A 20,808-nucleotide genomic window follows, 5' to 3' on the forward strand; every position below is an offset into this window, starting at 1 on the left:
GCTTTTGTTCACAAGGGAAAGGGGAGAATGGCTGCTGGGGAGGGGATGCGGAGTGCAGGGAGGGTGGGGACCAAGAACCCGGCTTGGTCCTGGAGAGGGCAGTGGCCTGCCCCTCTCCAATCCACAGACATGTGGGGTGTCTGGTTTTCTGTGGCCCTCAGAGGCCCACCCACAGACTCTTTCTCATTTCTTTGTTTAGGATGAGTTATCTGTTGGTCTGTTGCACGCCCAGCTAAGAGAATGAGATTCATGAGCCCTGGCCCTGACAGAGGCCACTTCCCCCATCCCGGTGACCTCTCACGAGGCTCTGGACCCAGTCATTGCCGGGCTATGGGATTGGGGGAGGGGTGCCAGACTCCAGCCTCAGGGGCCAACACGCTTCCTGAGGTCCCCTTTGCTGTACCCCTCAGGCTGTGCTGGCCTAGGGGGGTGCCCCTGCTCTCTCATTTCTTCCCCAGTAAGTGATCATTTATCCTTAGGGCAGACCCGGCCTGCCCGTCCCACCAGCCCACAGTGCAGCACACAGCTCTGTTGACCCTTTATTTCCTGGTCTATCCTCCTTCCCGAAGTCCTCCAGGCCAGCAGCCCAGGGTGCCAGGGTCCAGAAAGTGCTTGCACAGACAGCAGATGGGCAGCAGACAGACAGAGTTGCATGGAGGCTGGCAGGTGGCCAGGAAGCAGAGGGTGTGATCATCCCAGCCGGAGAGAGCTTGACCAGTGTTCACCGCAGGGCCCCCGGGCAGGCCTGGGACTCGGCCCTAAATGGACTTTGACAGCCTTCAGGGCTCCCATGCAAGTGGCATGGTTGTGGACAGAGAGTTGCATGTCTCTGGGCCTCAGGGGGCTGTCTGTAAAATGAGGCTGTGGTGGCACCCTGCACAGGGCACCATAAGGGCCACGTGAGGATGTGCGAGAAGTGCAGGTAGTGTGGGTGTGCAGGAAGGGTGTGTGCCATGGCTGGGCAGGTGAGGATCGCCAGGGAGGAAGGGAGGCAGGGGCCGCGACTCCTGGCTCCCTCAGAGCTGCAGGGCCTGCTGGAGCACCCGCTCGTCCTCCACCTTGTGAGGCAGTGTCACCACCAAGCTGCTGTTCTCCTGCATGGTCTGGCAGATGATCTCATAGGCCTTCTGGTTCCCTGACCAGCAGCGCCGGGCCACCTAGGGCAAGGAGGGGGATAGCAGTCCATGTCAACATAACCGGGCTCCCCACGTGAGTCCTGGCTCCCACACTTGGGGCCTCTCTGCTTCGGGACCTCTGAGGCTGTCCGTGGGGACAGCTGCCCTTTTGTGTCTGCCCCATTTCCACCCCCAGCTTAGGCTCCCTGTCTCTGGCCCTCCTCTGGGATCTGAAACTGGCGGTCATCACACTCAGTCCTGCTCCCCCAGCTCCAAGAATGGCCTTGCCTCCTGAGTCCTCCGCAGCACCTCCCTCCCTTCTAGAATCCACCTCAGCCTGAGCTCTACCTTCACAATGTCCCTGCAGTCCTCTTTCTTCCCTCCACCTGGTCTCCCCTGGATGATGCCACGCCTCCTCCCCCATTCCCCTCTGCCATTCTTGCCACCCCCGCCTCCGCCTTCCACACAGTCACCACACCTGCCCCCAACCCACTTTTCCATGCCACAGCCGGGGCATCTCCTAGAACATAACCTCTTGCTCTGGGATGAAGACCTCCATCCCCAGCTCTGCCAGAAGCCCTGCAGCTCCCAGTGAGATGGGGTGAGTCTCCTGCCAGCACCCTCTCTGTCCTCATGCTCACGCTCCGGGCCCAGCCCAGGGGCTTTCAGTCACCCAAGCTGTCTGAACTCCCGCCTTTGCTCCAAGCCTCCCCTCATTCTCTGGGTCCCACCTGTCTCCCCATCATCACCTGACCTGACCTCCATTTGAGCTGATTCCCTCTTCCTGGCTGCTGTGCTGTGGTCATGAGAGGAATCCGGCCCCCATCCCCACACCCAGGAGATGCTGTATGACAGCAAACGTGGATGGGGATCACCCAGCTGAAGGCCCTGCCTTCAGGAGGTGGCAAGGACTGGGCTGACTTACACCATTGGAGACATCCCAGCTGAGCATCAGCCTGGCTCTCCCCTCGGCCTCCGGGGTACCGTCCAGCACGAGGCCAAATCCCCCGTTGATCACCTCACCCCTGCAGGAGGCAGAGGAGTTTCTAGTTCATTCCTGGGGCCCAACACTGCACAGAGCAGGCAGAAGCCCATGTTTTGGAAGCATTGGCTTGAGACGGCGTCAGGGTTGGGGCCGCCACACCGCCGGCCTCTGCAACCTGGTGGATGCAGGAGTCGTGTAGGCAAGCACAGCTGGGAGCAGCGTGGTTACCTGCCGCCTCTCTGCCCACTTGTGCCCCCTGTGCTGGGCCCGTCAGCCTTGTGCCCACTTCCACCACCCATTGGAGGTCATCCCTTGATGGAAACCTCCTGGGTACCCCCAGTGGGCTGTAGCTGCCCCCTCCCTGCATTCTCAGAGTGCTGCCCTATAAAGCACACTCCCCTTGGTGTGTCTTGTATTACTCAATTCAGTCGTCACTCTTTCTGGTTTTATCTTTAAAAAAAATATTTTTTTAGAGATGGTATCTCACTATGCTGCCCAGGATGACCACAAAATCCTGGCCTGAAGCAATCCTCTTGCTTCAACCTCCCAAAATGCTGGGATTATAGGCGTGGGCCACTGTGCCCCACCTGATTTTATCCTTATGATCTTTATCTTCCTTATCTCTTCTTTCTGCTTGCCTCAAGTGTATGGTGGGGTCCTTCTGATTACTTGATCTGAAGGCTAAGTTCCTTTATTTTCAATATTTCTGGTTTTCTAATTAATGCATTTCTCTCCTTCTAACATGATATGTTCTTGGTTTCATTTGTTTCCTAATAGATGAGTTGAACTTCATTAACTGTGTTGAAGCTCTGCTGCTGCTTCCATGCATGTGCACTGGAGCTGTTCCCCATCAGCTTGGGATGGCCTTCCCCATCCTCATCCATTCACCTACGAGCTGCTGCCCTTGAAGCATCCAGCCTTGGCTCCTGCTCAGTCTTCTCAGCTTTCAGTCACACACAAGAAGCACCCTTAATTTTGTAAATGCCTGTCGTTGTGTTGTTGCAAATGTGTCCCTCCTGCCTCTTATTCCTCACTTGCAGTATATCTGTTCCTTTTTCTTCCAGCATGCAAAATGTGCATCTAGTTTCCCTTGTCTCAAATCCTTCAGGCCCATCCAGCTTTCCCTGCTTCTCTGCCCAGCCTGAATCCTACTGACCACAACCTCAGCCAGTTCTCACCAGGAAGCCAGTGAGAGGTGCCCTGTGCCCCTTGCAGCCACCTACACTCGCCATTCCTGGTCCCAGAAGCTGCACCCCTCCTGCAAGTGAGCCAGCTGTGCTGCCTACCACCCTGCACTTGCATCCCTGCACCTGGGCAGTCCATGGCCTGCAGTGGGTTGCCCTCACACCTCCCACCAGCCTCCACGTGGGAGGTGCTCCAAGTCGATCTAAGGTCATTACCATTCATCTGTCAGAGGAGCAACAGCCATGCCCAGGCCTGAGCACTCCCAGTGTCCCGCAGCTAGAGAGGCCTCTTGGAGATTAGAACTACAGATTTTGTTTTAGAAGCCTGCATCCCAGAGGGTCAGAGACCAAGGCCTCTCAGCTTCAGGTGACCTTGGCAAACTGACCACAGAGGAACTCTGAACTTGCAGATCCCAGGAAAATGGGAACGCTAACACATTGCTATTAATGGTGAATTTGAGGTAACTCACAAATGGTGTTGGAACAACTAACTATACCTTTGAGAAAAACATGAAAGTAGAAAAATATAAATGCCAGATGTATTAAAGTGCATGATTCAATGAGTTAACATACATGAATAGTGTAGAAGGTCTTGCACATGTTAACACTCTACAAGTGTTCGCTATTATCAGCTCATTTCCTCTTCACCCCAGCCTACAAGGCAGTTATTATTATTATGCTTATTTTCTCATTGAGAAACAAAGGCACAGCAAGGCTACCCTGTGCAGGCAGATGGCCTGAGAACTGCTGTCAATCATGGCACTCCAGGGCTGTCCATCGGGGCATCGTCCCCTGCACATGGGCAGAAGGCGTATGGGTGGGTGGGGGAGGGCTGTGTGCACAGACAGGGCCCTGGAAGCCCTGGCTACTCAGAGAGGTCTTCGGGGCAGAGGATCAGTGTCACCAGTAGCTTGCTAGAAATGCTGAATCTCCATTCCACCCCACACCTGCTTTTTTTTACTTTGTTCCCCATTTATTTATTTTTTTTTGGTAGAGAGGGTGTCTCACTATGTTTCCCAGGCTTTACTCAAACCTCCTGGGCTCAAGCAATCCTCCTGCCTTAGCCTTCTGAGTAGATGGGACTATAGGCGTGCACCACTAGGCCTGACTCAGACCTGGTGGTGCACGCCTATACAATAATCTGCATTTTAATGATATCCCCAGAGGATTTCTGTGCACATTCAAGTTTCAGATGCACTGTAAGACATTGTTTAGTGTGAAAAAGTGGCAGTATCCAGATATATAATAGATGGTGGATAGAACACAGCCATTTACGCCTGCCCCTCCTGCATCTCACCAACAAAACTGCAGAGGAATTATTTAACCCACAAGGATGAGGAGAAAGGGACAGGAGAATGGGTGATGGGATTCTGAAAGCTGGAGGCAGGCATCAGAAAGCTCCAGCGCAGTGTGGCCATGGGAGGGACCGGCAGAACCCATCGGCGCCCCAGGACCGAGGGAACCTCAGGAGCTGGTGGTCAGCACCAAGGGGCTCCGAAGGAGGGCAAGAGCAGAGGTAAAGTTGGAAACACCGGCTGGAAGCCTGCTCACCTGAGGTGGGCTCCCAGATGCCCACCCACCTGCTGCCTAGAGGCTGCCCGAGTCGGCCCTCGGTGGCCACTGGAACTGACCCTCTCACGTGTGAGGCCGCAGCACCAACAGGGAGGCCTCACCCCTCTGACTGGGTCCTCCCAATAGGGAAAGGAGATCAGAAAAGTCTTTTCTGAGGTCCAAACAACCCAAGAACAAGAGCCTGGCTCTTGTCTTGATCTCTTGCACTCTGTGGCCCAGCCAGATGGCTCTGTCCTGCAGCCTGCGGTCCAAACGTCCACCTGAGCATGCAGGGCTGCAGCCAGCCAAGCAGTGCCCTGTTTAAATGTGAGCGCTGGGCAGATGGCACAAAGACAGACGGCAAATGGGCAATCAGGAAGAGGGGCTGCAGGAGACAGTGGCACAGAGGAGGCTAGAAACAACACACAGCTGTCACTGGTTGTCCTGGAGTGGAGCCAACAGACAAGTGGAAACATGGGAAGGTCGGTCCAGGAATGTGAGGGTGAGCACACAGCCTGGAAACAGGGATCAATGCGCAGGAAAGAGAAACTGCTGCAGAGTTGCGGGGGGTGGGGCGTCCCCTTGGAGTAGCCACGGTGGAGACAGAATTGGGAGTGGCGTCCCTTTGGAGTAGCCATGGTTGAGGGATAGACATTTTTTCCTACGGGTTAGATTATGTACATGTGTAAGTGTGATGGGTCCCAGGATGAATTTGTGGCACTTTCCCAAAAGACCCCTCAAGGGCAGCAGGGTAAAAGATTTTAGGTCCCAGTGTCTGGTCAGTCTGTGTCCCTGTCCACAGAGTCTGGGGGAAACCTTGGGGGAGCAACTTAGGAATCTGCAGGGAGCATTTCCTGTCTTGGGGAGGCCTGCCCTCAGGGCTGCCTGAATTCTGGCCCTGCTGTCCCTGCCCTAAGGCCCTGAGGGTGTGCACTCCTCCTCGGCCTGCCCAGCCCCGTCCCTTCCTGCGTTCGGCTGTCTGTCAGCAATGATAATGGATCCTGGGGAACCTGGAGTCAGACCCTGGCTCCATCGCCAGCTCTGTGGCCCTGGGCAAACTGCTCAGCCTCCTTCAGAGCCACTCTCTTCCCCTCCAGAAATGACTCAGGAAACCCTGTGCAGAAATGCCAGGTACCCAATGGCCAGGCAGCCCTTTTCTGCCAGGAGCTTTCTATAGCCCCTGTGTTGGAAAGGACATAGCCTCAGTCACATTTTCCTCTAATTACAGCCACCTGACTGCCGCAGTGCGGAACTGCAGCCTCCAAGGACATGAGGCCAAGCCAGCCTGTCGGAATGCTCCACCGGGACTTGGCTCTGGAGGGCAGGGGACCACTAGATCCGGACAAAATAGGCTCAGAGGCCAGTTTGGAGATGGCCACTGGAGCCAGGCAGGGGGCGTTGTCCTCCCTCCGAAGCTGCAGCACCCCTTGCTGCTCCCCGCAGCCCAGAATCCAGCTTCAACCAGGAGCCCAGATCTGGGGAGCTTTTCTCATAGAGAACAGCCGGGCAGGGGCAGAGCTGGGAGCCAAGAGGAGAGGGGAACCAAGACACCAGGTCTCCTGCCCCCAGCCCAGCTGCCCTGGGAGCCTTGGCTGGGTTTTGCACTCTCAAGTGAGGTGGTCAGAGCAGGAACGAGAAGACCCTGGCCATGAAAGCGCCGGGAATTCCATGGGAACACATGGAAACTGACATGCTGGAAACTAACTGCACACTGGAAACTGACATGATGAGGGCGGCTGCCATTCTTGCAGAGCCTAAGAGGCCTCTGAGACCCATGTGGCTGGGGAGACCCAGAGAGGTGGGGTGGCTAATGCAAGTCCTCTCCTGAAGTTCTGTCAACTGTCTCCGCTCACGCAAGGAACACATTTTCCACAAAGGTGAGGGCAGGGGAGGTGACCAGGGAGGTAGGGCCCAGGACTTCAGGAACCTCAGCCTGGCCCTGCCCCAAAGGAACCCCCAAAACTTCCACATCAGCCCACACCCTGTCCTCTGAAACCTTCTTACCAGCCCACGCCCCCTCCGTTGTGAAGGGCGACCCAGGTGGCTCCGCGACAGGCATCTCCCACGAAGTTCTGCACAGCCATGTCTGCGGAAATAGAGACGCCTCTGCTCATCACCCCCTGCACTGGGTGGGCACCTGGCTCAGTCAGGCCAGCCTGGCTGGCTAAGCCAGCACTGCTAGGCCGGAAGGATGGGGCGGCAACTAGGCCCCAGGGACAGGGCCTCTCACAGCAGCAGTCGTGTGTGCTGGCAGAGCTGGAGCTAGAGCGGGAGAAACTGACACACGTCTAGTTGTCCCATGGTGGCGCTCTCCAGCACTGGGCACCAGGTAAAGCACTCCGGAAGCAGAGGGAACAGAAGAATTAAAAGGGATGTGGAACCAGTGTTAGTTCAGAGAAGTAGAGTGCCAAAGAGAGTCACTCATACTCTTAAAAAGGGGGGCAGAGGAGCAAACTGCAAATAATAGGCTTCCCTTGACCCCATTAGGGAACTGAGGTCCCAGGACAACCATCCAACCTGAAACCTGGGGACTGAGAGCATCTGCAGAGAGAAACAGAGCCCAAGCCAGTCACCTTATAAGTGTTCAACACATTGCTAAGGGACAGGCGCAGGCCAGCCTGAGACCGTGAGCCCCTGGGTGGACAGCGGTAAAGGCGTTTGCACCCTCTTGCAGGCTCTTCCCCCAAAAATCCCAATGGATGCCACAGAGAAGATCAGGGAGAACCCTAAGAATATCCCCCTCCTCTTGGTTCTCGGCTATGAAGATGGGGAAGAGACCAGGAGCCAAAAAAGGCAAGAAATGCAGCTCTAGGATCTGGAAAGGTAAGGAAACACCTGGCTGCCCACAGCCTGTAGGTCACCCACGTCCAGGGCACCCAGCTGGCCCGGTGTGCCTGGCACTTACCGGTTTTACAACTGGAAGTCCCACATCCCAGACCCCCTCAGTCCTGGGTTGGTCACTCTATGCCGAGCCTCTCAGGTGCCAGAACATCTTTTGAAACATTGTGACTGACTAAATGCATCAATTTTTAATAAAATCCAAATCTAAGATGAAAGTTTAAGACATTCTCATCTTCCTCACCTGCACAGAAGGCAGAGCCATCGTAAATGTTGGAGGTCTCCCTAAAGGGGCTGTCGGTGCCGCTCACGTCATGGTGATCTCGGCTCAGGACCACCGGCGCCTGTGAATGGAAGGACAGGAGCTGTCAGCCAACAGTATCCACCATGGCTTCCTGGTAAAGGCTGAGGACAAGGGGCAGGTCACACCAGAACCCGCTGGATTTCTCCTCCTGGAAAATAGACCCTCTTCACAACTATTTCTGATGTCATCTGTAGCCTGGAATAGATTCACGTGTGCCCAGCAGCACTCGTGTGTGATACATGTGTGAGCTCACCGAGCACTCACAGCCACCCTGTTCAGATAGGCACAACCGTTATCATGCCCACTTCATAGATGAGAAAGCGGAGGCACAGAGAGGAGAAGAAATTTCCCCTATGTCACAGAGTGAGTGAGTCGTGAGCTGGGGTTTAACCCCACACGTGTTATATGCCGGCGCTCCTCGTCTTACGATGGTGCTACATCTTAATAAGCCCACTGTACTCTAAGTAAAAAACGACTTGAGTATTTTTAACTTACGATGGATTCATTTGGACGCAACCCCATTGTATGTCGAGGAGAGTACTAAACAAGTGTCACTTCACACCATTGTAAAGCAGAAAAATTGTTAAGTCCGAGTGTCCACTTAGTCTGGGCTCAAGCCTCAGGCAGCCTGGCCCCTGACCTGTGCAATAGAGACGTGGCTGGCTGATGGCCTGGAGGTGTTGGAGGGCCTCACTGGGGGAGTATTTGGCAGTACCTACCATGAGACCTTGGGCAGGTCACTTCCATCTGGGAATAGCTCTTGGTTTCCTGGATGAGGTAATTGCTAAGAGCCTTTTCGTGCTGCCAGTCTCTCTGAGGACAAAGACTTTTCGCACAGAGAAAGCATTCATGCTGAGTTTGATTTTTTAATACACTCATCGGCAGCACTCCTTGTTTCCCAGGAATCTCCGGCTGCTCAGATACCCAGGAGAGGCAGCCAGCTGATGCTTTGCCCCCACGAGATGGATGTGGTACAGCCCTGGAAGTCAGGTAGGGCCATGGCTAAGGGGAGGTCAGCTGACTCCCTTATGCTGTGCATGGGCAGGCCTGCTATGAAAAGGAGTCCTGGCCGGGCACAGTGGCTCATTCCTGTAATCGTAACACTTCGGGAGGCCAAGGCGGGGATCACTTGAGGTCAGGAGTTCGAGACCAGCCTGGCCAACATGGCAAAACCCGTCTCCACTAAAAATACCTAAATTAGCCAGGTGTTGTGGTGCACGCCTGTAATCACAGCTCGTCGGGGAGCTGAGGCATGAGAATCGCTTTAATCTGGGGGGTGGAGGTTGCAGTGAGCTGAGACCACGCCTGGGCTATGGAGTGAGTCTTTCTCCAAAAAAAAAAAAAAAAAAAAAGAGAGAGAGAGAAAAGAAAATGAGTTCTAACTGGCAATTTAAAAAACAGAGTGAAGGAACTGGGAGGAACCCTGACTAAAGAGAAGGAGTAGGGGGAGCCGTCGGACACTCTGCACAGGGAGCATGTCAGCCTGGCTCTGCACCTTTCAGTCAGGAGAGGGAGCACGCAGGTCAGTATGCAGTTTGCAGTGCACCTGGGGAGCAGCCCAGCTGTTTCAGCTAAGAAGTCCTATTCCTATCACCAGGCCCTGGAAACTTTTCAGGTAGCGCTGGTTGATGGGCGTGATCTTCCCAACCTCTCCAGGGGATCCCAAAATTTCACAGGCCCCCGTGCCAGAAGATGCATCCTGACAAAAGCCTGGGATGCCCTGTGCTCTTGAATGAAGAGGTCTGCCTTTCCCACCTTCAACAGGCCAGGCCTGTTCCCACGTCTTCACCTGTGCAATGAAACCACCTTCCCCCAGATATTCTGGCACTTTCTGGCCATTCAGGTCTCAGCTCAACGTCAGCAACTCAGAGAGGCTGTCCTGACCGCCGCTCTTCGCCATGTTCATTTCCTGCACGCCGCTCCTCATCCTCTGAAACCCTGTCGCAATGTGTGCCTTCAGCTTTATGTCAGTCACCCTTCACCACACTACACGGGTCTGTCTTGTTCTCTGCTGTGTCCCTGGTGGTTAGGACACGCTGCACAGTGGCCATGCTCAGCCAAGCACTGTCCAGTGAATGAACACATGCTTACTGACCCCTTTCTGCTGGCCAGCTGACCGCAGCCCGGGGCGAGTGTGCCTGGAGCTTCCTAGCAGTCCCCGGGAACACCTGGGCTTCCAGGAAGCACTGGGTGGGTGCATTTGGCTGTGCCCCAGCAGGGCTGGCTACTGCCTTTGCTGCCGGTGCCAGCCCCAGAATCACGCCAGGGCAGTCTTCACACCTCTGTCCCAATGTCTATCTTACACCTGACCAGTAACATTCCTGGCACTTCTGAAAAGAGAGACGCCCGCAAGAACTCTGTGGCAGGAGGAGCCAGAGCCCCTCGGAGCAAGCATGCCCAGGGTTCCATCCTCGAGACGGGCTTGGCGATTGGCAAAATGAGCAAAAGCTAGGGAAGTTTGCCATTGCTTGAGAAAAGGGAACTCCATAAAGATGTTTAAAGTTACTTTGTGGAAGCTGACTCACTCAGTCCTCACACACATGCTTTTTAGTCTCTTTTCACAGAAGAGGGAAACCAAGGCTCGGAGAGGGCTACGGACCTGCCCAAGGTCACACAGCAGGGAACAATGATGGGGCCTGACACACACAGAGCAGGGTCCCCAGACACCTCACCCAATCCCAGATTATCCCCAGAGGGGCCTTGGAGCTCCTGAGCCACCTATGCTTCAGGGAGGTTACCTATTTCAAGCACTGCTCCTGCTCCCCCAGGCCCTCCTTCCCACCACCCCCTCACAGCCGCCTCACCCTTGCCTCCCCAGCAGAGCCCTTCTACTCAGCTGGTCCCAGGGACCAAAACCTTCAGCAAAACCTGATCTCCCTAAAGAGGGGGAAGTTTGGGCCTCAGCCGTGGAAGAGCTAAGCTCCCGGGAGGGGCTGGTCCACTGCTCCTGAGCACTGGGCTGCTGAGGCCCAACGGGGGTGTCTCCCCACCCAGAAGGCTGTGGGGTGCAGCCGAGGCACACGCAGGAAGGCCCAAGGCAGGAAAGGCAGTGGGAAGAGGCTGAGGGATGCTTCCCCCAGAGCACAGGACACCTCACCTTGATCCTCCTGCAGGCGATGGCCTGGTTAATGGCCACAGCGATGGCCACGCGGCCCTTCTGGTCTGAGTACAGGATCCTTGCCTGGGAGCCCACCACCTGAGGAGAGAAGGGCAACAGGCATCTCAGCCAACACAGGCAGCAATAACAGGACCTGGGGTGCAGGGAGACACGGGTGGCACTTCCACTGTGGGACATGGCCCTTGGCAGCCTGAGCGCCTCTCTAACAAGGTCCAGGAGGACCCCCAGGGTGCATGGTAGCTCTCAAATCTGTGGCCTGAGGTGAGCCCCCACATTCAGCCCACTAGACAGCCATACCGGCCCCACATGTCCACTGTAGTCTGGGCCTCCAGACACCTCCCCCAATCCCAGATTATCCCCAGAGGGGCCTTGGAGCCCCTGAGCCATCTGTGCTCCAGGGAGGTTACCTATTGCGAGCACTGCTCCTGCTCCATCCCACAGTGATGACATCAACGCCATCCAGGGCAAGTTTGCATTGGGCCTGCCCCACTCTCAGTGTGCCATACAGCCTCTTGTCTGTGAGTCTTATGGGAAGATACTGTCATCCTCATCACAAGCTCCATTTTCCAGATGAGGAAATGGCCCCAAGAGGTGGAGACACCTGTCTACAGGTTGACCTTGGGCCCTCTGTCTGTCTGCTGCACCCACGAGCTCAGCCACCCAGTGATCGCATCTCCTGACAGTAATGGGTGGTTGTCCCCGGGAGACAGCTTCAGCGCATGAAATTAGTCACTGTGTAGCCCCGCGGTCCTCAAGCAGGATGACATTTGGCAATGACTGAAGACATTTTTGGGTGCTGCTGGCATGGGTAGGGATGCTGCTAAATACTCTACAATGGCCCCCATGATGAAGAAGCCCCCAATGACTCCAAGAGATATGTGCACACACTTTCACAGCAGCATGACAACAGCTGAGAGGTGGAGGCGACCTGGGTATCCAGCGCGGTGCACGGATGAACCAAACGTGGTCTGTCCATACAGTGGATTGTGATTCAGCCTTAAAAGGAAGGAAATTCCAACCCATGCTACAACATGGATGGATGAACCCTGAAGACATTATGATAGGAGAAATAAGTCAGACACAAAAGGACAAACACTGTCTGATCTCGCTTATATGAGGTTGTTGAGTGCCAGGGGCCGTGGGAGTAGAATGGGGAGTTAGTGTTTAATGGGGACAGAGTTTTGGTTTGGGAAGGTGAAAAAGCTCTGAGATGGATGGTGGTGATGGCTGCACAGCAGTATGAATGTGCTTGAAGCCACTGCACTGCACACTCAAAAATGGCAAAGATGGTTAAGATGGTAAAATTTATGTTTATGTATAATTTACCATAATTAAAGAAAATTTGTACAGCCCCAAATGTCAGTACGCTGAGGCTGAGAAACCGTGGTTTCTCCAAAGAAGATGCAGGCGTCTGCCCCAGTTGCTGGTGAGCTCGACCAGGAGCTGGTAAAAGGCGGCAGGGCCGGGCCACGGAAGCAGCTGTGCACCTGACCGCAAGCTCAGCTTTGGCCGGGACAATAAGTCTAGCTGCTTCTTCCTCCCTCATGGGTTCCTAGAGAACAGGCTTATTTTACTCACACCAGCTGCCTCAAATCCTTTTCAGAAAAACTACTCGTGTGAATCAGCACTGCAGAGATTTTCAGATTTTTTGGATCCAGAAAAAAATTGGTGAGGAACTGACATAGGATTGCCCACTTTGTCAAGAGGGTACATTAAAAGAAAATAAATCAAAAAATTTTACCTTCTGCAGTCACCGTTCAGAAGAGAAAGCAACAGTAAGTATCAGGAGGCACACAATCTCCAGGGGACTTTAAGTCAAAGCAGACGCACCCTGCTTGCAGCTCCAGCTGCAGCATCCACCCCTTACACCCTCAACTCTGGCACCTCCCACGGCCCCTTCTCAGCCATGCTGGCATCCATCCTCTCAGGCTATCCCCCCTCTCTTCTCCACCCCATCTCTGCACTGACCCTGCAGCTCCAGCCTCCGAGTCTTGGCCTTGGCATCTCTGACTCAGCACCGTCACAGAGATGCTGTTGGCACGGGGACTCTGAGGCTGGATACAAATGCAAACCATTGCATATGGATGAGACAGCCCAGGACAGGGGCAGGCCTCTCCTGGCCTGGGACTCCTGGGCCAAGACCCACTAGTTCAGACACGGTCCATGGCCAAAGGTGTATGAACCAAATGCCCACTTTTTCTTCTGTTTTGTCCTCATTACACCCAGTCTACTGCCACCGTGGGGCCTGTGTACAGGCTGGGGCTTGTGCACGGGCTGGTCCCTCTGCCTCGATTGTCACATGGTTGCAACCCTCTCAGCATGTAGACCTGGATGCACATGCTGGACCCCTTCCCTGGCCACTCTGTGTGAGGCAGCCCCACCCACCCCTCCCTGCTGGTGCTTTCCTGCACACACACCCAGCAGAAACTGGGCAAGACACATCTGTTAGCTCAGCCTCACAACACACCCCCTGTACAAGCAGGGCCACAGGGGCCTGCTCTAAACACTGCCACCACCGTCTCCGCTTTGCAAATGAGGGCGTGGCGCTCAGAGAGGCTGAACCACTCACCCCAGGTCACACAGCTGAGGATATGGGAGGTTTCTCAGGCCCAGGCAGCCTGGCTCTAGAGCCCAAACTCTTTCCTCTGCAGGGCTGCCTCTATTTGTTGAGTAACAGGATGAAGAATGACCTGCCCAACTCTAGTCGCTGCCCCAGAGCCCCAGGCCACTTTCCCCCTCTACGTTTTAAATTATAAAATATACATACATAAAATGTACCATCTTAACCATTTCTAAGTACACAGTTTAGTGGTATTAAGTCGATTCATAATGTAAAACCATTGCCCCATCCATCTCCCCATTCCACATCCCCCAACCCCTGGCACCCACCATTCTGCTTTCTGTCTCTATGAATTTGACTGCTCTAGGGACCTCATAGACATGGAACCTTGCAGTATTTGTCCTTTTGTGACTGGGTTATTTCACTTAGCATGGTGTCCTCCAGGTTCATCCATGTTGTCGCGTGTGTCAGCACTCCCTTCCGTTTGAGGCCGAGTCATATTCCATCTCATGGTTAACCCACACTTTGTTTATCCATTCGTCCATCAGGGAACACCTGGGTGGCTTCCGCAGCTTAGCCATTGTGAATAGTGCTGCTGTGAACATGGGCGTGCAAGTATCTCTCTGAGTCCTTGCTTCCAATTTTTTGGGCTACACATCCAGAAGTGGAATTGCTGGGTCATAGGGTAATTCTATTTTTGATTTTTTGCAGAAGCTTCCTCCTGTTTTCCATGTGGCTGCACCATTTCACCAACAATGCACAAGGGTTCCAAATTCTCCGTGTCCTCTCCCAGGCCACCCTTTAAAGGTCCCCGGCTTCTTTCTCCAGCAGCCCCTTGGGCTGCTTCCCCTCCCAGTGTGGCCACCATGGGGCTGGCACAAACAGTCACACAGGATCTGGTGTGTGCACCCTCTCAGGGCTTGGCAAGCTGGAGGCTGTGGACCAGGCTGAGCGCCCGTTGGCAGCACCTCACCTTTGGGCAGTCTTCTGACAGCACAGCCACCCCAGCCTCCCCCAGGCCTGGGCCCTCACCAGCCGGTGCCTGGCGGCCTCCCGGATCCAGCGGATGTTGTCCATGTACTGCAGCTTCACAGACACCTTCACTGCAGGAGAGAGGACAGCAGGCGTCAGAGACCCTCCAGGGGCACAGACCTGCCCTCAGGCAGGCTGCTCAGCTCAGCACAGACCCTGCCCCGAGCCCACCACTGAGCTAGGACACAAGGTGAGGGAGCCCACCCCACCCCACCCCTGCCTTTGTGAACTTGGGGACCAGCAGTGCCAATGGCCCCATGAATTAATAATGCACAGCCGTGCAGCGCACTGCCTGATGCACTCGGTCCCTCCACAAATAGCTATTCAGTGCCTACTATACACCAACACTGAGCAAGGCACCAGGAACAAAGACCGCTGTAGGCCGTGAGGAACACAGGACTGTGTTGAGGGCTCCCCAGGATGGTGGATGCGGGGGCTTTCTGAGGAAGTGGCCATCAAGCTGAGTCTAAAGGCTGGGAAGGAACCGGACAAGGAAGCTCTGAGGGAACAGCCTTCCAGGCAGAGGGAACAGTCAGTGCAAAGGCCCTGAGGTGAAAATAAACTTGGCCTATGCAGGAGCTAGCTGGCCAAGCTCACGGAGTATGTGTGCGTGTGAGGGGGCACAGGAGCCAGCCTGACCAGCTCGTGAAAGCAGACTGGTAATTTTCCAGAAATTGTGGGAGCCAGTGGTTAACATAAATATCATTAAAATTTTAAATAAGCTTACACTTTTACCAAATTATATTAAAATGAAGGTAATAGAAATCCCTCACTCCTGTGACTTCACAGCCTTCGACTAGAGTATCTGCCTGGTGGAGATGCCGCAGGGCGTGTGCTGCGGGCATGTGGAGCTGGGTCAGCATGCCTGGAAACCAGCCAGGCCTGGAGTCTTTACTCCAGGGTCTTCGTGGGTGCAGCAGCTCAGGGCTTCTTTCCGGAGGGCTGGTCGTTCCCCACTGGCTGCCTGCTGTTCTCACACCAGGGAAGCCCAGGAGACATCTGACCAGACCCCCAAGAGAAGGCCCCTGCTTCCCCTGACCTCCTGCCTGGGCCCCTGCCCGCCTCCTCCTCCACAGGTGACCACGTCTCCCCTCTGCCTGGCTCTCCTACTCTGAGTCTGTGTAACCTGGGCCCCTGCCCAGCCCACCGAACCTGGCCAGCAGCAGGGTGTAAGGGCCCTAGAGATGTGAAGCACACAGCAGAGGCTGGTGACCCACACAGAAAAGCCACCCGACCTGCAGGAAAGCTGCAGAGAGACCGGGGTAAGAACTGCAACAACAGAGGAAGTGTCATAAAATAACCATGAAACAACAACGTCAGACCCACTCAACGAGAGCAAAGGTTGGTTAAAAACCAGGCAGGCCATGTAGACATGGAAAAACACAACCCTCTGGCAGAACCAACACTCAGCATCAGCAAAACCCAGGATGAACATGGGGGACCCTGATGCAGAGGAGACCCTTGTGGACCTGGCAGGCGTGGAAGGCTGGCGGGAGCATGTGGAGGCAGCTTCATCATGGAAGACAGCAAGAAGGAACTAGAAGCACTGCTGTCAGCACTGCCCTGGCCACGTGGAGGGGGAGGCTGGGTCTGAGAGGGACTGTGGTGTGCTGCGGGCTGCCCAGAAAGCCTGGCCCCGGCCACTGCTGCCTGGCCACCCTAGCCCTGGACCGTCCTGCTTCAGCCGCTTTGAGGGGCTTTCTGTCACTCGCAGCCAGAGGTCCTCACTGGCAGAGCCCAGGACAGCTCTGGAGGGCAGAGGCTTGGTGTGGGTGGGGCCTGTGCCTCCACGGCTGAGAACAACACTTGGGGACCAGGATCTTTGCAACTCACTCAAGTTTCTTTAAGTCCCTTTGTGTTGCCAGCTGAGCACCCACCAGACTCACAAAGTCATCTGTGCCCAGGTTCCCTCCCAGAATTAGCTAGGTGGGCCTGCTATGGAAGCTCGTCTCTATGGAGGCAGAAGCTTTGGGGGGGCCACCCACCCATGGGTATCCCCACCAATGGCGTCACCTCCATCAGCAATGGCTTCCTCCAGCACAGATGTGGCCAGTTCGTCTGTGACCGCCAGGTCCTGGGGGTCCCCCGATGTGCAGACCCAGCGGAAAGGCCCAAATCCCTGGGAGAATATGTCCCTGCAAGCACAGATGCCTCCTCACCCTGGGCCCCTGGCTTGTTGGGGGAGGGGGTGCAGGTGTGAGCATGCCAGGGAGGAGGGCTCAGCATCCGGAAGTCAGGGGTGGAACCCCCTAAGCTGTCATTGGACAGAAAGTTCCAGGGGCCTCCCTGTCCCCTCTCTGTGTCCCAGTGCCCCCAGCCCTCCATCCCTGCCTCCTGGCTGTACCATCTCTAGCTACAGGAGTGGGGAGCTGGGACCTGGGCAAACAGAAATGACCCCAATTGCTGTTACAGATGACAAGAAAATCCGTCACCTAAAAGTGACAGTCACACTGAGAGGAGAGTCAACCTGGGGCTGTAGCCTTGGGGAACTCGCCCTAGGTGAGCTTATCTTCCCAGGAGCCAGGCTCCAGGACAGGGCTGTCCTGGGGGGAGGATGCCGTGGCCTGGGCCCTCCCTGGGCTGCTGCACTTGCTGGGCCAGGGGGTGCCTCCTCCTGGGCAGCCCTCCCTCTCCGGAGAGTGCCAGCTGACAGTGCTCAGCCCCTCCCACCTCTCCACCCCACAGTGAGCTTGATGGTGAGTGGCACTTGCCTTTCTCACCTCCATCTCTCTCTCGTCCCATGTGGCACCCACTGAGGACTGGCACATCTTCCAAAAGTCATGTGGTCCCTCCTGCCCCCAGCAGAAAGCCCAGACTTCTCAGCTTGGCCCAGGCTCCTCTCTGGCTCCCGCCCTCATCCCCTGCTTGTCCTGGGCTGCTGGCCTTCCCTAGACCTGCACCCCCATGGCCAGAGAGGCCCATGACCCCCAGGACCACAGCAGGTGCTGGGCTTCATGATCCAGCCATCAGCCACCCACGAGGGCCTGTGAAGACATATCATTCAGATGCAGTTGTTTGCCAGGAAGTGGCCTCAGCTTCTAGATCCTGCAGCCCCCTGTTCTCACTGAGGCCCTGCAGGAGGTGTCTCTCGTCTGCATTTCCTCCTCACCTGCCTGTCTGCGGTGGAAAACCCATGGACGGAGCCTGGCCACTTTGGGGCAGTGTGGAGGTCTCAGCGCATGACCTCAGGGGCGGTCAGAGGCTGAAGCTTCTCCAACTTAAATACCCAGGACGCAGACCCTGAAGGGGGCAGGGGTGGCACTGGGCACACTAGATGTGGCAGCCGCCCATCACTCACCCCATGATGTGCTGCACATAGGAAGGGTAGCGGAACTCTGTCCTGCCAGCACCTTTCTTCTCCACATCCGCTCCTGTGGGCAGAGCCCGGACAGTCACCACCCAAGGCAGGACACCCATGGCCACCCTAGATGGCAACTTAAACACAGGGCCCAGAGGGAGGCTGGGGAAGGATGCACAAGGTCTTTTTCATGTAAAAGAAGAGAAAAGCAGGGGCAGCCGTGGCCAGCATGCTGCTGTGTGGCCAGGTGCAGGATGCATGTGCTTGCCATGGACGCTGTGTCAGCCTCCAGCACGCCAGAGCCCGCCAGCTGCAGGGAGGTAGACAGGGCTGGGGGGGCTTCCCACTGCGGACACTGTGCCTTTTGAACCTCATACCCCATGAAAGAATTGCCCATTTTACAGAAGGAAGTTTCCATCACAGAAAAGGAAAGCTGCAATTTTGGGACTGGAGCTTGCACCTGATTCTTGTACCTGCTCTCCGTATGGGACTTTATGTTCCTAAAGCACATGGAGAAACTGAGGCCCAGAGAGGCTGACCTACCTGGCTGGGCCTCAGCATCCAGAAGGCCTGGCAGAGGCACAGCGAAGCCTCGGTCAGGACTCGCTGGGCCACCCATGGCACCTCCGAGTGAGGTGGGAGCCAGTGGCACTGGCCCGAGAGGCTGGGCCCAGGGTGGTGGCCCCTCCCTCCTCCTCCCTCCTACCTGCTCTCTGGGCCTCCAAGAGGAAGGCATTGCCGTAGTCCCAGAAGAAGAACTTCTCCTCGGCCAACCTGTTGATGGCTGAGACTTGCCTCCTCAGGCTGCAACAAGCCATGGGTCAGCACCACCGCTGCGAGGCCGTGGGGCCTCCCCAATGTGGCACCCGCAGTCGCACCCGCCATGCTCCCCGCCAACTTCCAGCCCCACTGCCTGGACTGCTCCTGCTCCTCGGGTCGGCCCCACCCACCTGGAATGCCCCTGCCCCTGTCATCTGTTTAGAACCTCTGCACCTTTCAAGGCCCAGCTGGCAACTCCCTAAACAAGCATTTCCTGGTCCCCAACCCCATCAGGCCCTGGGGAAAAACAGATGCCCCAGAGAGGTCTCACACCCCAGCATCTACTTGGCGCCATGCTGGGACTACACTGGGCATTCAGCAAATGTCACTTCAGCTTGTCCCCCTGCACTGCCGAGAGGTAAGTGTGTCATGACTCCGTCTGACGGGTGGAGTCAGAGGCTCAGAGAGGTTAAGGTCTTGCCCAAGGCCAAGCAGCTGGTTGCTGGAGAACTAGGTGGTGGCCAGAGCAGGACAAGGTGGTCTGCCCAGGCCAAATGCTTCTGCCACCCCCAACTCCAAGTAGCACCTTTCCTGGACCAGGTCCTTGAACACAGCAGGGTTGGAGGCCATGAGGCTCTGGGCCTCCGTGAAGCTGAGCTGCACAGGGTAGTAGCCGCCATTGAACGGGTTGTGGCAGGATGTCTGATCTGACCCCAGGTCCACCAAGCACTCCCCCGTCGTGTCCAATTCGTGGACCAGGCGCTCCCTGGGGAAGCCATGCGGTGGTCAGTGCAAGCCACACACAGCCTGGGCCCAGAGTCTGGGGCCAGCCAGGTGGGGACCCTAGCACATTTTCCCACCCACAAATCCAGCAGGCACAGCCCGAGCCAGACCCTGCTTTCCCCCTGGAAAGAGAACCTACGGGAAGGCTGTGGGCAGGGCAGGGACGGCTGCCTCAAGCTTGGGTAAGGGTGTGGGCCAACAAGGGTGGCGCTGAACTGGGGCTCAAAGCTTTGTGTCCCGGCAGCTCCTGGTCAGCATTGAGGTCTTTGCTCAGGGGGCCCCATCTGGGTTCCCAAGCTGGCCATCAACTTCCAACCCCCACTCACCAAAGAGCCACCACGTTGCCATGGTAACCAAGGCTGAGCACCTCCTTTTTTTTCCTTGCTTCCCTGGAAGGACACAAAAGCAGAACAGGTGCCCCCCGCACCTGTGCATAGGTGCCCCAGACACACCTGCACCCCAGCTGCACACAGGGGCAGACGCAGGAGGCCACCAGAGGTATTGTGTGCAAGCGTGGGGGCCATGGGGCTGGGCCATGAAGCATGCCTGCAGGACCCCGACTTTTGTCCAGGACACAAAACTATAAAGGGAAAATCCAGACCCAAATGCCCCAGACCAGAAAACCCACATGGCAGTGGCAAAACTGCCTGGGCAATCCATGGAATTTGGGTTATTGATGTGGGACCTCCACAGGGGTCTTTACAGAACCCACCCAAGGTGGTCCCAGACTTGCAGGATTCACTAAAGATGATTCCCAAAATTATTCGGAAAAATAGGACAGGAAAAATCAAAGCATATTTTGGGGAACAGAAGATGTGAACAGGCCTTGCAGGTAGTAGAGATATCAAAAAGCAGCAATACGCAGGGAAGGTGGTATGGCCCCCAAGAAAGAGCAGATTGAATGCTTACCAGGAGTGGCCTGGAGAAGCCCGAGGGAGCCAGGCACCTCCCCTCCCCCAGGGGTGCAAGGTTGACAAAGCAGGAAAGGACACACAGTCCCAGGGCAGCAGGGAGGCCGGCCCAGCCCAGGGCTTGTTGCCTTCCCAGCTGAAGGACCCTGTGGGAACCGTGAGCAGAGCTCACTCCATTCCCATGGGTCTTCCTCAGCTCAGGGGTTGCGGAAGTGTGGCAGACAGGTTGCTCCAGGCAGTTCCTTAAACTGATTTTGATGTATGTGTATGTGTGTGTGTTCATGTGTGGATGTGCATGCATTTGTACATATATATGTATATATGCGTGTATATGCATATGTGTATGTATGCGTGTGAGAATATATGTTAT

At 55.8% G+C, this 20,808-nt stretch overlaps 1 protein-coding gene across 2 annotated transcripts in view; it reads right to left on the reverse strand.

Moving 5' to 3' along the window:
• Positions 1–526: 526 nt before the first annotated feature.
• Positions 527–20,808, reverse strand: part of UROC1 (urocanate hydratase 1) — a 37,992-nt gene continuing 17,710 nt past the window's right edge. The window contains exons 10-21 of one of the 2 annotated variants that reach the window (XM_016941852.4): positions 20,437–20,584; positions 19,854–19,954; positions 19,331–19,510; positions 18,692–18,789; positions 17,986–18,058; positions 16,701–16,822; positions 14,688–14,758; positions 11,075–11,173; positions 7,918–8,017; positions 6,840–6,921; positions 2,041–2,140; positions 527–1,157 (exon numbers count right to left, since the gene is read on the reverse strand). In XM_016941852.4, coding sequence (XP_016797341.2) covers positions 1,017–1,157; positions 2,041–2,140; positions 6,840–6,921; positions 7,918–8,017; positions 11,075–11,173; positions 14,688–14,758; positions 16,701–16,822; positions 17,986–18,058; positions 18,692–18,789; positions 19,331–19,510; positions 19,854–19,954; positions 20,437–20,584 — 1,315 coding nt within the window. In that variant the 3' untranslated portion in view covers positions 527–1,016. The remainder of the gene's footprint in view (positions 1,158–2,040; positions 2,141–6,839; positions 6,922–7,917; positions 8,018–11,074; positions 11,174–14,687; positions 14,759–16,700; positions 16,823–17,985; positions 18,059–18,691; positions 18,790–19,330; positions 19,511–19,853; positions 19,955–20,436; positions 20,585–20,808) is intronic. The other variant, XM_016941851.3, reaches the window with a different exon arrangement.

This window comes from Pan troglodytes, chromosome 2 (genome assembly GCF_028858775.2).
Source record: "Pan troglodytes isolate AG18354 chromosome 2, NHGRI_mPanTro3-v2.0_pri, whole genome shotgun sequence".
NCBI classification, from domain to species: Eukaryota; Metazoa; Chordata; class Mammalia; order Primates; family Hominidae; genus Pan; species Pan troglodytes.